Raw genomic sequence first — 17,791 nt, forward strand, 5'->3', positions numbered from 1 at the left:
TGCTGCTGCTGCTGCTAAGTCGCTTTAGTGGTGTCCGACTCTGTGCGACCCCACAGATGGCAGTCCACCAGGCTCCCCCGTCCCTGGGATTATCCAGGCAAGAACACTGGAGTGGGTTGCCATTTCCTTCTCCAGGGGGTTAGATGATGGGGATACAAATATGATTTAGGATGTTGGGCAGAGTGCCTATCTCATTTAGCTAGACATGGTCACAGGTAGTAACACAACTGTGTGTTGACATCTGCCTGTGTCACGTAGCTTGAGACGGGGTGTGACATTTGTGACGCTGGTCACTATCCGGACGCGGGCCTAGAGGACCTGGGTCTCCACCAACGTCAGTGCTCACTCTCCAGGACATTACCGCGCGGCGCGACCACACCTCCGCTCCGGCCACCAGAGGGCGCGCGGCCTCTACCTTAACAGTCCGCTGCTTCTGCGCCTGCGCCGCGCTGGCTGCCCACCCTCCACTCCCCTCCCCCCGGCGCCCACTCCGCCTCGCGCCGGAACGCCCCGCCCCCGTTGCCCCTAGCGGCCGTTTGTTGACTTCCGGGAACGCGGGCGTCGCGGATCCCGGAGTGTCGCCATGGGGGCCCAAGGGGCTCCCGGCGCCCGCCTCGGAGCTGAGGCACTGCCTTAGGCCCAGCCGAGTCGACCCCGCCGACTTTCTGGCCGAGGAGCAGGCTTTCCATAGTGCCATTACCATGGGGGAACCCGATGAGATGGTGCCCGGTGAGTGGCTCCCGCGGCGGTGGCGGCGGGCCGGCAGGGAGGGTCAGCGGGCGGGCGGACGGCCAGGCCCCGCCTCTGGGCCGGCCCCGTCGGGGAACAGGCCTGGGCCGCGGCCACCCGACTAAGCTCGGAGTCTGGCCGCGCCCCTGCGGTTGACCGAGAGGAGAAAGAAAGGAGGGACAGGAGAGGGACTACGGGGAAAGGGGGTGCCGGTCTTTCTTTTTAATTCTTTTAAAATAAGTTTTCGACGCGTTTCTCGAAGGCAAGGGCAGTTTTCACCTCCCTATGACCTTCCCAAAGTACTTCCTTTGAGGTCCTCAGAACCCGGTTGTGTGTTGAACGCAGTAAAGAGTGGCCGACCGGGGGACGTGCGGTAAAAGAGGATGGGGAACCGAGTTGGAGAAAGGAGGGAGCCATTAGCGAGTGGTTTTTTGAGACTTTACCCCTGAGCTCCAGAAATAATCTTTGGCGTTGTGACCGGGTACCACGTAGGTTCTGTGTAACAGAAATAGACGTTTCATGAAGCAGTACTTATTCTAGCCACTTGGGATGTGCTCAGATCTTTCCTGTAATACTTTGATTGTTCTAAATGGTCATTATGACCCACTAAGTTGATTTGCTGACCCACTCCTCATAACTCAGTTGGTAAAGAATCCGCCTGCAATGCAGGAGACTCCGGTTGGATTCCTGGGCTCGGGAAGATCTGGAGAAGGGATAGGCTCCCTACTCTAGTATTCTTGGGCCTCCCTTGTGGCTGAGCTGGTGAAGAATCCGCCCGCAATGCAGGAGACCTGGATTCGATTCTTGGGTTGGGAAGATGCCCTGGAGAAGGGAAAGGCTACCCACTCCAGTGTTCTGGCTTGGAGAATTCCATGGACTGTATAGTCCATAGGGTCGGCAAACAGTTGGACACCACTGAGCGACTTTCACTTGCACGGGTCACGACCAACAGTTTGAAAACAACACTAGAGCAGAATCGTTGTGTTTCTGCCAGGCCCTTGGGTTCAAACGTGATTCAGTTTCTGCCTTGAGTTCACAAGGTAGTGAGAGACACAAGAAACTAAACAAAATGACAGTATCAATTGACAGAAGATGCCACCAGGCCAGCACAGAGCCACTGGCCCCCTGGCTTGCAGTGAGGGTAGCTGGGGCAAGGCTTCTTGGGGAGCCAGAGCAGGACAAAACAGTTGTAATTATTCATTCTATTAAAAACTCAGGGCCCGTTCTAGAACCTGGCCTCCTAAATCTATCGTTATCACTTTGAAGTCGCACACCTCACAATTGTTCTCAAAAGGTTTTTCCACAGTGGCAAGTCTCTTGAGCATGAGTATTTATTATTAATACTTAGGTTTGCTATGTCTTTCTTTCTGATACCTGTGTAGTTTTTTTGTGTGTAGTCATCCTCCTTGAGGTTTCCTCAAAAGCTGAATCTGGTCTCGTGTGTGTGTGTTTAGATAGTGTCTGTGTGTTTAGATATTAAACACACAGCTTTGGGATCTCATAGAAGTTTTTGGTCTCTCTCCAAAATGGTACTGGAGTAAACCAGTTTGTGACTACTCCTCTTATCAGGTAGTATTTAATGACTTCATTTAAGAATGTCCAAATCTCAACATCCTGCGTCCTCACGATGTTACTGGTGAAACTCAATGCTGTCCTGTTTCTGTGTGTGGAGAAAAGCCTTCAGTCAGAGGCTGGACTATGCGACGTTCACCAGTGTGAGTGGGGCATTGAGGGTATCAGCTTATTTCCAAGCAGTGGACGGTCCACCTCATGGCAGCAGGACTCTTAGTCATTGTGACAGTATATTTCTTACTTTATACCAGTAAACAGATAATACATAATTGATTTATTAGATCTTATACATAAAACTAGAATGAAGTCTGAGGAGTAAGACTGAGTTAAGTTGGAAGAAGGAGGGTGTAGGCCGTGTGGAGCAGATAAAGTACTGGAAAAATCTTTTAGTTAACAGGCAACATAATAAAACTTGTGTAATCAAAACTCTCATATATATGTCTCATTTATTTGTAGATTCGGGTGCTGTGTTTGCATTTGGAAAAACTAAATTTGCTGAAAATATTCCCAGCAAATTCTGGTTTAAAAATGATATACCTATATCTCTTTCATGTGGAGATGAACATAGCGCTGTTATTACAGGTTAGTATTAAAATCTTAAATGAAGATAGTAACACTTAGGGAATTCTACGTATCATAGATGTGTTGTTTGAAACAAGTTGAAGAGATACAGAAAGTGAATTTTTGTTTTTGTTTTTTTACTTTGCCAGAGAATTCTTGACAAATTGATTTGTCAGGGAAGACTTTTAAGTTCCCTTAGTATAGTGACACGTGATTTTCTATGCATATTGCTTTCTTAGAATAAATCTATTTGAATATATTCATAACATCAAAAAACTGTTACTGTACAATCTTAGAAACTCTTCACAACTAACAGAATATAGCTATAGGTAGATGGGCAAGGTAACCTGTAAAACCGGTGACATTGTTTAAGTACAGCTTTTTTATTGTTTATGATGACTTCATTATGTTGAAGATGCTTCAGTTTATTATTTGTTTCTTTCCCACCAGGAAATAATAAGCTTTTCACGTTTGGCAGTAACAACTGGGGACAGTTAGGATTAGGATCAAAAGCCACTGTGAACAAGCCAACATGTGTCAAAGGTTTGGGGTCTTTTCTTCTTTATCACTTTAAATACTTAAATATATAAAGTACTTTTCTGTTGATTGTGTAATTCTTTAATATAAATAATAAAGCCTTTAGTTCTTTATTCACTGAGATTTACTTGAATATTATTGGCATTTAACTTTATTTTTCATGTGATATTCAGAACTACTTCGATATGTTAGGATTTAAAAATCACATTGATTTTAAACCCAGAGCCCACGAAGGAAATAATGATTTTATAGTACTGTGTACTTGAACATCGTTTTTTTTTTTTTTGCCTGTTTTGTAAACCTACTTAAATATTACTGTTATTGTATATACAGAGAACAAACAATATGATAGGATTTTGAGCTCTGTCTCTCTTGTTAGAGTTGTGAACATCATGGTTCTATGTAGTTGTGGGTTTTAGGAAACACACTTTACCCTGCTCTATGTAGTTAGCAGATATGCTGAAGAAAACATCAGGCCTAGGAGTTGATTAGCACTAGTGTTCTTACAAGAACAACAGGACAAAATGTTTCAAATCAGGATTGTCCCAGAAAATATAATACCTTTACAAAGCTTTCTCGCCATTATGTGCAAAAGCTTCTGTTTGGTTCTAACCCATGAATGTCAGCTTTACTTGAATGGTGATAGAGACTCCTTGGGATATGACAGGAGCAGGATTCTTTATCTTTGTGGCCAGATTTTTACTTTGAGCTCAGAATTTCAGTGTAATTTATCATATCTATGCTTCCGTGGTGGCTTAGATGGTAAAGAATCTGCCTGCAATGCAGGAGCCCCAGGTTCAGTCCCTGGATCAGGAAGATCCCCTGGAGAAGGGAATGGCAACCCATTCCAGTATTCCTGCCTGGAGAATTCCATGGACAGAGGAGCCTGGCAGGTTCCATGGGGTTGCAAAGAGTCGGACACGACTGGGTGACCAACACACACATACACACACGTGCTATTTGTAGATATTGTTGTGGAACTTTTGAAGTATTCCACTTAGTCAAAAAGTATTTATTGAGCACAGGCTACTAAAACCCGTACGTTTACTTACAGTGCCTCCTATGCTTACTGTTCAAAATCTAATGAAAGTGAACGTGTTAGTCGCTCAGTTGTGTCCAACTCTTTGTGAGCCCATGGACTGTAGCCCAGCAGGCTCTTCTGTCCATGGGATTCTCCAGGCAAGATGACTGGCGTGAGTTGCCATTTCCTTCTCCAGGGGATCTTCCCAACCAGGGAGCAAACCCGGGTCTCCTGCATTGAAGGCAGATTCTTTACCATCTGAGCCACCAGGGAAGTCCAATATCTAATAGACAAGCTAACAAGATTGTCTAAACTATGAGATCTTTGAGCCAGGGACTCGTGTCTTAGTGATATTTGCAGCCCCTATGCTGAGCACTTAGGAGATGTTCTGTAAATGTATTTAATATGTAAATGAATGAATGAAGAACTTTACCGTAGGTGTATGACTAAACAACAACAACAAATGCCTGTGAATGTTGAACTTAGTGTTTTGTTGTGTGAGACAGAAAGTAAACTTGATGATGGTAATGCCAGATTAGGGAATAGATCAGGTTGGAGAAAAGGCAGCATAACAATGCGGTGGATCTCAGCACATACTAATTGCTTGTGGAGTTTTAAATAATATATAGATGCCTAGGTCCTACCTCAGACCTACTGACTCAGATTCTCCAGGGGTCAGGCTAAGCTATCTGTATTTTTTTTTTTCAGAACACCATTGGTTATTATGATGCACAACTACCTCCAAAAACTTTTGATTTATTAGTTATGGAAATCAACTTAGAAGTCAGACAGGCCTGGGTTTAAATCTGTTCTACAACTTGCTCATGATTTGACCTGGACTATTTATCATTTCCATACAATCATAAAATATCTTACTTGTCATATTTTTGTATTTTTAGCTCTAAAACCGGAAAAAGTGAAATTTGTTGCTTGCGGAAGGAACCACACCCTAGTTTTAACAGGTATAGTATTCAGTCTGTGGGCTTCCCTGGTGACTCAGCTGGTAAAGAATCCGACTGCAATGCAGGAGATCTGGGTTTGATCCCTGGGTTGGGAAGATCCCCTGGAGAAGGGAAGGGCTACCCACTCCAGTGTTCTGGTCTGGAGAATTTCATGGACTGTATAGTCCATGGGGTCACAAAGAGTCGGACACAGCTGAGCAACTTTCACTTCACTTCATCCAATCTGTATGACTTCCTGTCCAATCTGAGGACCGAGGTCTCACTCCAGTAACATTTGTGACTTTGTAAAATTAATAGAAATGGTACCTTGGCAACAGTAAGATTAGGATTTTTTAAAAATGTAAATGGATAGTACATTTGTTTGCCTATGAAAATGTGCAGATAAATGTTAAGTGGATGAAGAAAAAGCTTCTTTTCTTGGATGATATCAAGGGGCAGCATCTCCTTACCTGTGTGCACACCTTCAGGGGCCACTTGCTCCTGATCTTGCTCTTCGCACTTCTTTTCAGAGGGTGAGTGGAAGCCCTCCCTAAAAGGCTTTTGATGTGAGTTAGCACAATTCCAATCAAAATCCAAACAGGCCATGTGTGTGTGTAGAAATTCACAAGGTTATTCTAAAGTTTATATGGAAAAGCCAAGGAACTTGAATAGTCAAAACAGTTTTGAAAAGATCAGAATGGAGGACTAACACTACCTGATTTTAAGACCTACTGTAAAGCTACAGTGGGGCTTCCCTGGTGGCTCCGATGGTAAGGAATCTGCCTGCAGTGTGGGAGACCCAGGTTCAGTCCCTGGGTTGGGAAGATCCCCTGGAGAAGGGCATGGCAACCCACTCCAGTATTCTTGCCTGGAGAATTCCGTGGACAGTGGAGCCTGGTGGGCTACAGTCCACGGGGTCACAGAGAGTCAGACACAGCTAAGCGACTAACACACAAAACTACAATGATCACGACAGTGTGCTGTTAGTAAGTAGATAGACAAAGATTAATGGAGTGGAGTCCAGCGATAAAGCCACATGTTTATGCTCAACTGATATTTGACAAAGGTGCCAAGGCAATTCCGTGAGGAAAGGTAGTCTTCCAACAAATCCTGCTGGAGCAATTAGATATCCAGGCCCTGACCACCCAGCAGTCTTTCCCACCTCCGCTCTCCACACACAGCTTCTTCTGTCTTCAGGCTGCTCGCACTGCTTCAGCCCCCACCTCACCTCTCTGCCCTCACTCAGTACTTTCCCTTTGCTAAAGTGTCTTTTTTTTATTATTATTATTATTTTTTTATTTTCATAGAAAAGTAGAGCCTTGCTTGTTTTGCTGTATTTTTGACACCAAAAGGAAACTGTTCACCAAATTGTAGGATAATGCCAGCTTTCAACTTTCTTTGCTGATAATAGTGAGACTAGTATACACTGGACTGTCTCCTAAAGATGGCGACTGTGGTATACTGATGTTCTCTTTTCCGTGTGTAGGAGAAGGCAAAGTATATGCCACCGGAGGAAATAATGAAGGGCAGCTTGGACTTGGCGATACTGATGAAAGAAGTGCCTTCCATCTGGTTGATTTCTTTACATCCCAGCATAAGATTAAACAACTGTCTGCTGGGTCTAACACTTCAGCTGCACTGACTGGTAAGACTCTTTTTCCATTTCAAACTGGGACAGAGCCCTTTTTTCTCAGACCAGGATATACAGAAATCAGTAAACTGAAGACAGCAATCCTGTTTCATTTTCTTTCATTGCCCATGTGTTTTCAGAAGACATTTAAAATAGAACTGAACATCACGACAAATATTACTTAATGCTTACATACATGTAGAAGGTAATTGTTAAGTAACTTCTAAGCTGTACTACCCATCTGTTTCTTTAGATATTCTTAAATAGTACCTTCGTTGCATGTTTTGAAAGTTCTATTTCAGCTTTAGTGAAGTTGCTGTCAGAAACATCCCAGAAATCTGCAGGATATATGTTACTAAACTACAGTTTGTAATGGTCGTTGTGTCGCTCTGCCCTGCCTATCAAAAGCCCATATGAGAAATTTCTTTAAAATTTGGAGCCGAGATTGACATGTCTCACTGAAGAAGCTGCCGGTGTACTTCTCTGTTCCAGTCTAGAGAGAGAGGTGTGTGAGGTGTGCTATCGGTCTGGCCGGCAGGAGAGCCAGAGTCGGATCTGCAGTTCCATCCCTTCAGTTCTCTCACCCACACAGTTGGCATTGAGACCTCCTCCTTTTGGTTCTTATTTTCATATTTCCTTTTATTTGCTTTATCATTAGACACTTCAGATTTTAAAACTTTTCATTAAAAGGTACAAGTAAGTAAGTCTTGATCATTCTTTTCCAGAATATTTCTCTTAGTTTTTTTTTCTCCCTGACAACACAACCTTTATGAGAAAGCACAGAAGTTAGCCTGGTTTTGAGATGTTAGGTATGCTAATGCATCTCCTAGTCTCTGAAGTTAGATGATGTATTTTCCACTGTAAAAAAAAAAGTTAGCAAAATAAATTTATTTAATTTTTTTCTTCCTCTAAAGCATCATTCCCACAGTGTTCTCGGTCCCAGTCCTTCTGACCTGAGGCTTGTCTGGGAGATGTCTAGTGTGACTCATGCTGGCATTCAGTTCAGTTACAGGTAGACTGCTTGAAAGGAGGGAACCATCTTCTGTTTAGAGACTTTAAAATAAGGAAAGGTTATTATAGGAAAGGACATTCTGTCTTTGCTATCGAGGTAGAAATATGGGCGTGACTAAAGTGATATACTTTAGGTTATTGTCTATCCTTTATCATTATAGAAACATTTCATAATAGAAATAGTACTATTAAGTAGTTCCCTGGTATAACTATCTTTAGTACTTTTCTTTCAAAATACATCATTTTTCTAAATTAAAAAATAAATGTTCTGTTGGGAATATAATAACTTGCTATCCCTGCTACCTCTTCAAATGTTTTTTTTCCTCTTCATGTTTTATCTATAGAGGATGGCGAGCTTTTCATGTGGGGTGACAATTCCGAAGGGCAAATTGGTTTACAAAATATAACTAATATATGTGTCCCACATCAAGTGACGGTTGGAAAACCTATCTCCTGGATCTCTTGTGGATATTACCATTCAGCTTTTGTAACAAGTAAGACAGAACAGTTGAATTTCTTATGTTATCTCCCATGTCTAAGTTATTACTAAATTAATCATACAATGACATAACATTCTACATTTCTATAGAACTACGGCCATGGTACTCCATGTAATGAAATTATTTTGGTCTGTTTTAGGTCCCAGTGTTTCTTCATTTTCATAATGAGTATTTATAATTTCAAACTATCTGACATGTTAACTGATTTTAATGAATTAGGTCTATTAGGAAAACAAATTTTATATATAAAAAACCCTTCTAAATGTTGGTTCTCAAATTCCTTTGGCATTAAAAACAAGACCTATGAGCCTCTTTTCTCTGGATCTGCTTGGTTCTGTACTTTGACCTACTCTGATCTTGTCCTGATAATTTGCTTTTATCATTTCCGCACATAAGTCATAGATGTTCATTGTAAGAATAGGGTTGAAGATTTGATGGAAAAGGAGGAGAGTTCAGTATGGGATATGCTTTCCTTCAGTGGAACTTTTCTCGGGATCCCCAGTTTCTCCTTTTCCTGGCCTCATTGGCAACCTTCTCTACCTTAATTAAAATATTTTAAATGCTGGACTCTATTATAGCCTACATCTACTCTAGTAGTAACAGCAAAAGTATGATCTTGGTTTTCCATCCTATTTATGGTTTTTCTAACAATAAAAACACCTAGCAGAAAACAGTTTTATGGACCCTCTTAGATATCTCTCTAAGTATTTGTTATACATTTACTTCTTATTCTGTGTACCTCAGATTCAGGTTTAGAAAATGCTTATTGTCCCATCTTAGTGCCCCCCTGTTTACCAATGACTTGGTAGTAGTTTGGTTCTAAGAAAGGGCAAACTCTGACTTGGCTAGTTTTGTTCACTACTGTGTCAGTTTGTGTCTGGAAGAAACTGACAAGCAATAAATCTTGTTGATGAGGAGGTAAGGGAATGAATGATAAATTGTTTTCCTTGGGCCAATAACACATACCAACTTATTTCCAACTTTAGGGCTCCTGGGGTTGGTATAGTCTGTGCTCACTTTGTTTACGAAACGAAAAATAGAAAAAAAACACATGGAAAAACAAATAAAGCGTTGTCTTAGATTTAGGCCTTAATAAAATTGCCAGTATCAGTTTTTATTTACTACTGCTTTAGCCAGTTGAGAAACAAGTGCAATTAATCGTTTTAACTGATAGGCATTACATTGAATTTTTTTGTTTTGTTTTCTGTTTCATGCCTTTAAAAAAAATAGCTATATTGATGTATAGTTCACATAGCATGCAATTCATCCATTGAAGGTGTGGGGAGCAGCAGGAATTTACAGACAGTTATAGAAAGAGACTTGTCTGGACTTAGAAATTCCTTTCATATGAGAAGCAAGAAGCATGGGGAAAGGGGGGAGGAAGTGTGCTGACTTACTGAGCACTTCCATGCTGAGTACTTCAGAAAAAAATGTGGTACAGAAAACTTCACTTTTGTGCAAATCAATCTAGAAAATGAGTTTGGCTGTGTTTGCAGTATTTGACCAAGTTTTAAGTGGCACCTACCTCGTGTGTTAGATGTCACACAACTTCCCTATGTTCTGATGTGCTAGAAGGGCTCTGTCTTCAACAGCTGGTTATACTCATGGCTAAGATTTAGTACAGCAAAGGAAAGATCTGTATCCTTCAGAGAGGTCCCGTATGCACTTCCCAGTCCTTCCTCTTCCAGGGCCACACGAGATGTGTTTTCTCTTTGGCACTGAACGACAGGGATGTGTATGTGATGTCTCTGCCCAGGGAAGCCCTGTTCTATTCTCAGGGTCTGAGGCTTTTCTATGGGTGGCTGGTCATGTAGGCACATCCTACTAGCCACTCATCATGGCACCTGCAACTCAGGCCCTTCAACAGTGAAACCAGGTGTACATCATCAGTGTTGCTGTTTGTGCAAAGCAAGGCTTTCTTAGCTTCTGGCTAAGCTGGCATAATTAATTTCTCCAGGTGTGCATAACAGAATCACCAATCACCAGCTCAAAGAACACTCCCAAGGGCCGCATTCCCAGGGGTTAGTCAGCAGTCAGTCGTGGTGTGGTTCTCTTGGAAACATGCGAGTAATACAACCAGACGTGCTGTGTTACCTCTTCTACATGAGTGTTGTAGAAGCTTACGATTAGATTATGTATTTACCACAGTTTTTAAATTCCTGCTCTATAGGACTCACTTCAGTTCATAGAAACGAACAAAACAGTCCCTGATTTCATGAAGCTCATAGTATAGTGTGCTAAGTGTGATAACAGAAGCAAATCAATAGTATTGGTATGGACAAGGCAGCAATTAAATGACGTGAGTTCCTTAGTAAGAGCGTTTGTCTGGAAAAAGTGCCATCTGAGTAAAACCTGCCATCCTTAGGCTCACTCACCATATTTGCTTCACATGTAAATGAGTGTTCTACAGAAAGTGTCATGAAAAGCAATTATTTATGCAATAAGTATTCTATTTAATGTACTAGACACACTGCTAGGTTCTTGCAAATACCATAGTGAGCAAGACAAAATCAATGTCCTTTTGGGGGTTTAATGTCTAGTCATTTTGCTTTATTAAAAGTCGGTGGAAGAAGTAAGATCATCTTGTCTATGTATTGTGAAACAGATAAAATAATTTTCTGGTTGTTACTGGTAGTGATAGTTATGAATTCTTCATGAAGATTTTGGGTTAGAATAATCAAGAGGAAGGGAAAATCTACCTTTATTCCTTACTATTCAGTACAAGTATCTCAAGAAAGGTCAGATTTATTAAGTTGATATTTTCTAAATTTTTTATCAAACGTAAGAACATGTACCAAAAAGACCAGTATTTTGTTCATGTCTCTGTCATCATCGATCCCTCTTTTTTTCCTTCAATAGCTGAGGGAGAACTGTACACCTTTGGAGAACCGGAGAGTGGGAAGCTAGGTCTTCCCGAAAAACTCCTGGTCAATCACAAAGTACCCCAGCTGGTGCCTGGAATTTCTGAGAAGGTGATCCAAGTTGCTTGTGGTGGAGGACACACAGTCGTTCTTACAGGTACGGGTGCGACTCCATTCCCTGCTTTCTGTTGTGCCTAAGGAAAACCTTTTTTAACATTCGCTTCTTTTTATTGTGGTAAGAACACTTAACATCTGATCCACCACCTTAACAGAATTTTAAGTGTGTAATACAGTAATGTTATCTATAGGCGCAATCTGGTATGACAGGTCTGTAGAACTTTCACCTTTGCATAGCTGAAATCCATTTATTAGCAGCTCCCCTCTCCACCACTCTAGTCCGTGGCAACTACCATTCAAGTCTCTGCTCCAGTGAGTTTGTATGTTTCAGATACTTCACGTAAGTTGACTTTGCATCTTTTTCCATTAAGATCTCTACCTTTTGTTCCTATAGTTAGGAAACGTTTCTGGCCTATGGAAGATACTGTTAAGTAGGAAAAAAATGAATCTTGTTGACTCGTTTTTGCTTACATAATTGACATTTTCATGACCTTTACAACTTTAATGGCAGGAAATAAATTTTGTAGCTCATTTTCAAGAACACATTGTTTTCCTCATGTATATGTATTACATATTTATTTAAAATTGACATTAATTTCTCTAAAATACTTTATTTTGAAGAAATAATAATAATACCTTGTTAATAATCTTTTCTACTTGTCATTGGTAATTCTTTTCTTTGATATTCACAACATCTAACTTGGTGGTTTCTTTGTGATTTTTATGTCTGTTATAGTAATTCGTTAAAGGGGTTAAGATTTTAAATTACAGATAAAAATACAGAATTAGAACCTTAATGATAATGTCTCTTCTGGCTTCTGAATTTTGTTTTTGGTATGACATGTGACTCCTTAGGATGCTAGTCAATATAATTAAAATATACTACCTATTAATATGCTTACATTGATACTCCCAGATTTGTTCAGCATTAGGTTTATTTTAGATGAGTAGTAGAGAGGTAATGCGGTTAGGTAGTGAATGATTAGGATAGTTGTTAGTCAAAAGAAGCAATTTTTGAAGTCTCCACTTAATCTTCAGTAACCCAAAGCTAGAAGTGTTCTAGACAAATTTTTAAATAATATCCAATTCTTAGATGATAATGCTTAAATGTTGCAAGGTGATTCAGTAGTATATTATCTTTAGATTTTCCTTTCTTACATCACTTTTCCTTGACTTCCTATTCTAGTCCTAGTCATGCTTATAAAGCTGTGGTTTCCCAGAATTGCAGTTTCCAGATGGAATATTTTCAAAGTGAGAAATATTTTTTTCCAGGTCTTCCACTCTAAATTTGGAAATAATTCTGAAGTTTAAGATTTTTTTTAAACTTCTGCTGATAAAATGAATTTTTATATAATTTCTGAAAGATTTATTCTAGGAATTAAACTTTAATCTTTATTACTTATCTGAAAATTTATTTTTTAGGCAGAAATGCAATTTATTGTGTCATATATTTTTGCTGGTTTATACAAAGATTATAGAAAGAATTAATTTATTAGGTGATTGAACGTTATTCTGAAGGACGCAATGTTGACTATATAATACTGTGTCATTAAACCATATAGTATAAAATATTTTCATATAAAATATTTTCAAGGTAATCTTTTAATTATACTTAAAAATTTAAAAGTGCACATAAGTGCACATAAGTGTGATATTTTCTTATAGTGTAATAGACATTTAGCTTTCTATGAACTTTGTTTTGAAGTTAAAAACCATCTTGGCAGAAACTGATTGTCTTCTCCAGATTTTTGGAGACTTTCGAATCTCACAGACCAGTCAAGTTTTTATAATTTTAAGTTTTTTATTTTGTAAGAGAATATGAGGACCTACAGAAGATTGCCAACTTCCAGTTTGTATTTGGCTAAATATGGACATTGCAAGAAAAATGCAATCTGTTTTCACCATTATATCATAAAATAAGGGTCATTTTCAAAACAAAAATTTAAAAGCTCTTAATTTTATAATAAAAGACATCCCCTTAAGTCGTATAAACTTATCTGTATGGAAAATTCACTACTTTGCCTATTTTTAAAAATTTATCCATGGACCTTTGAAGGCTTTATTATGAGCCAGTCCTGGTGTTCTGAAGCAGTATGGATAGAAACATTAAATATTTAGTCCTAATTGATAAAGAAATGGACCTAAAGAGTGTATGATCATCAGTTTGAGTAAGTACTAAGTTAAATACCTAAGAGTTATCGAATACTTTGCAGGACCATAAAGCCAAGATAGCTAATCATCTATTCTAAATGGTTCCCTTAACTAAAAGAAAGGGCTTGGGTTAGATGATTCTCTGGGGGCCCTCCCCAGCTTTGTTTTTTCTTGTGTCTGTAATTCTGATCTTAAAGTCTATTTAGGTATTGCTCAATAAAATACTTTAAAGATAATTTTAATTAGTTCATTGTTGATAAATTTATTTAAAACTTGATATTTTGATATGACTATGATAGATTACACAATACAGCTACTGGTTGTAGCGATAGTCAGGGAAATGATGGACTGCTGTTGAGAAAGTATCAGACTGGAACTGGGACAAACTAAGTGAGACTGAGTGATCCATGTCATTTTGTATGTCATCCACAGCAGTTATCAGAAGACAAGAAAGGCTTGGTTATTAGATTGGGTCCACAATGAAGTCTGGGCCCCAAAGAAAATAAGAACTTACCTTCTCCCGATTATATTTAGACAAACTTAAGATCTCTACAGGGCTATACAAGTATCTAGTTGTGAAATGAAATGTATTCTGTGAAATTAGAGTAATATTTATCTGAAGCCAACTAATCAAATCTGTTTTCCTAAGATGGTATTATTTATTAACATTGAATTACATTGTTAAAAATGTTACAAAGGTGGGATGACTAAAAATTATATTGATTTTTGTATATAATGTCCTTAGGCAAGAGTCTTCAGGCATTTAAAAATAATAGAAACTATTGTCATTGCTAATCATTCCAGCACACAAGGGAACAGAATGAGGACAAAACTTTTGTAACTTGATTCAGGCCGCCTGAACGGCCTAATCTCACAGGCTGCTGTCAGACGGCCCAAGAAACTTGGAGTAATTGTTGGCTAGCTCGAGATAGACAGTTTTTTCACTTACCCAACATCCTCCTATTAAGCTGAACATTCAGAATTGGAGATATGCTGTGTGATTATTAGTTTTACTAGAGATAGTGTTTTTTTACACTAAAAATAAAGGCTGGATGGCATCACCGACTCGATGGACATGGGTTTGGGTAGACTCCAGGAGTTGGTGATGGACAGGGAGGCCTGGCGTGCTGCGGTCCATGGGGTCGCAAAGAGTCGGACACAACTGAGCAATTGAACTGAACTGAACTGAAAGGTCTGTTTGCTGTTGCCTCAGTGTGGCTTCATATCCTTGACACACTGTGTTGTCTTTAACAAATAATATCTTTCTGTCTTATTCATGAAGTAAACATTAGAAAGAAAAATGTAAAACTATGTGACAATAGTTATGTGTTCATCAGTATCTTGTGTTGTCACAATAAGGTGAGTTGATTAGATAATTACTTTTGAGAAAAATGTCCTTTTACGACTGACTGTCCCATTGTGTTTTTAAACCTTCCTGTATGTTTTCTCATTTAATCTTTGCAGCAGCTCTTTTAGATAGGGATTATAGCATTAGGGAATTTAAGTAGCTTGTCTGCTTGCCACAGCTAGTAGTAATGAAGGTTTGGGCTTCTACGTGAATCTGAAGCTCTGGCTCCTATAACTGCAGCAGGAGAGGCAATGTGTTGCACTGCGGAGAGGCACACAAATGCAGTAGACACTGTGCTTCCTGAGGCAGGGGCCCGGAAGCATTGTGTGTCTAAAAGGACACTTACATCACCACTTGTTTATCCTGTTCTTGTGCTTTTCCATTTCTCAAGACTATATGAGCTCTAAATTATTGGAGTTCATTTGGAATCACTTCAAAACTACTAATATCGCATAGGATGGATAAACAGCAAGGTCGTATTTTATATTCAGTATCCTATAATAAACCATAATGGAAAATAATATGAAAAGAATATATGTATATGTATAATTGAGTCACTTTGCTGTATAGCAGTAATTAGCACAACATTGTAAATCAACTATACTTCAATAAAATTTTTTTTAATTTAAATAATATAGAGGAAAGGCTTTTCCCCTCCTCTGGTTATTATTGCACTTCCTGATAAATGAGCTTTGTGCTGTGCTGTGCTGTGCTTAGTAGCTCAGTTGTGTCCAAGTCTTTGCAACCCCATGGAGTGTAGCCCACCAGGCTTCTCTGTCCATGGGGATTTTCCAGGCAAGAATGCTGGAGTGGGTGGTGATGCCCTCCTCCAGGGGATCTTCCCAACCCAGGAATCAAACCAGGGTCTCCTGCATTACAGGTGGATTCTTTACCAGCTGAGCTACCAGGGAAGAACTAAATGAGCTTTACTTGTGAATAAATGTAGCATATCTGCTGTAAGTTTTAATTCTCATGCAAATTCTCCTCTGAGATTACTTTCTAAAATAGGTTATTCCATTAAACTACTGTTAAAAGTAAGGACTTTTTCTGTGGGAAACACTATTGGTTTATTTAAGTCAGTGAAAGGAATTAGCTTAATGACAATTGGTGCTTTTTGACTGAGTGGGAATTATAGGGACTTTTTCGGTTTCTCTGACTTTTGTGTATTTAGCAGTTCCTTCTATCATTCTATGTAAGAGATAGAATTAGGCCCATGACATAATTGTTACAACTGTGTGCCTTGTCATTTTTCTCATCCTTTATCGAATGTATAGGTAAGTATTAGGTATTCTTACATGAGTGTTTCTTTGAGAGACCCTTAACATACTTTATAGAAGAGGGAATATCACCATTTTTCCAGATATAATGACGACAGTATCTGTATCTCTGAAATCCTTTTCTTGTATTTTTTCCTCTCCCCTTTCAGAGAAAGCCGTGTACACCTTTGGGCTGGGACAGTTTGGCCAACTGGGTCTTGGCACTTTCACTTTTGAAACTTCAGACCCCAAAGTCATTGAGAGTGTTAAGAATAAGAAAATAAGTCATGTTTGCTGTGGAGAAAATCACACAGCTCTGATAACAGGTACAGATCAAAGTTCTGTTAATATACTTAATGGAACTGGGTATATTTTATTACAAAATAAATAGTATATAGAATGAATGTATCTAACTCAAGCAAAGGAATTAATAAGTGAGAAAAGGTAATTCCTTGTTTAATATGCCAACATATAAAGTTGTAAACTCCTTTCTCATATTTTAGTTCAGTTTAAAATCAGTGTAAATGATCCAAAGGTTTAGAGCCTGAAAATACGTCGGTTCTCTCAGAGGTGAGACCATAGTGTTATACTTTGGCAGAAAGCTGGAGTCGTTTTGAAACTGTTGATTTGAAGGCTCTGAACTCTGCTCTGCCAAGGGGAAAAATCTCCTAAGAAGGAACTTATTTTATTTTATTTTATTTTTAAATAAATTTATTTATTTTAGTTGGGGGCTAATTACTTTACAATATTGTAGTAGTTTTTGCCATACATTGACATGAATCAGCCATGGGTTTACATGTGTTCCCCTTCCTGGACCCCCCACCCACCTCCCTCCCCATCCCATCCCTCTGGGTCATCCCATTGCCCCGGCCCTGAGCATTTGTCTCATGCATCAAACATGGAATGGTGTTCTGTTTCACATATGATAATATACATGTTTCAGTGCTATTCTCCCAGAACGTCCCACCCTCACCTTCTCCCTCAGAGTCCATAAGACTGTTCTATGCATCTGTGTCTCTTATTCTGTCTCGTATATAGGGTTATCGTTACCTTCTTTCAAATTCCATATATATGCATTAGTATACTGTATTGGTGTTTTTCTTTCTGGCTTACTTCACTCTGTACAATGGGTTCCAGTTTCATCCATCTCAATAGAACCAATTCAAATGTATTTTTTTAATGGCTGAGTAATATTCCATTGTGTATATGTACCACAGCTTCCTCATCCATTCGTCTGCTGATGGACATCTAGGTTGCTTCCATGTCCTGGCTATTGTAAACAGTGCTGCGATGAACATTGGGGTACACGTGTCTCTTTCAATTCTGGTTTCCTCGATGTGTATGCCCAGCAGTGGGATTGCTGGGTCATATGGCAGTTCTATTCCCAGTTTTTGAAGGAATCTCCACACTGTTCTCCATAGTGGCTGTACTAGTTTGCATTCCCACCAACAGTGTAAGAGGGTTCCCTTTTCTCCACACCCTCTCCAGCATTTATTGCTTGTAGACTTTTGGATAGCAGCCATTCTGACTGGTGTGAAATGGTACCTCATTGTGCT

General features: G+C 39.5%; 1 protein-coding gene across 18 annotated transcripts in view; it reads left to right on the forward strand.

Annotated features, from left to right (window-relative positions):
* Positions 1–548: 548 nt before the first annotated feature.
* LOC145536235 (X-linked retinitis pigmentosa GTPase regulator-like) overlaps positions 549–17,791 on the forward strand; it is a 64,528-nt gene continuing 47,285 nt past the window's right edge. For 11 of the 18 annotated variants that reach the window (XM_081565202.1, XM_081565212.1, XM_081565213.1 and 8 more), the window contains exons 1-8: positions 549–729; positions 2,758–2,883; positions 3,313–3,405; positions 5,320–5,382; positions 6,848–7,006; positions 8,347–8,496; positions 11,362–11,520; positions 16,406–16,561. In XM_081565202.1, coding sequence (XP_081421328.1) covers positions 702–729; positions 2,758–2,883; positions 3,313–3,405; positions 5,320–5,382; positions 6,848–7,006; positions 8,347–8,496; positions 11,362–11,520; positions 16,406–16,561 — 934 coding nt within the window. In that variant the 5' untranslated portion in view covers positions 549–701. Of the gene's footprint in view, positions 730–2,757; positions 2,888–3,312; positions 3,406–5,319; positions 5,383–6,847; positions 7,007–8,346; positions 8,497–11,361; positions 11,521–16,405; positions 16,562–17,791 lie in introns of all 18 variants that reach the window. The other 7 variants (XM_081565204.1, XM_081565197.1, XM_081565207.1 and 4 more) reach the window with 3 other exon arrangements.

The sequence above is a fragment of the Giraffa tippelskirchi genome, chromosome X (assembly GCF_054371585.1).
Source record: "Giraffa tippelskirchi isolate mGirTip1 chromosome X, T2T-mGirTip1v1.2.pri, whole genome shotgun sequence".
NCBI classification, from domain to species: Eukaryota; Metazoa; Chordata; class Mammalia; order Artiodactyla; family Giraffidae; genus Giraffa; species Giraffa tippelskirchi.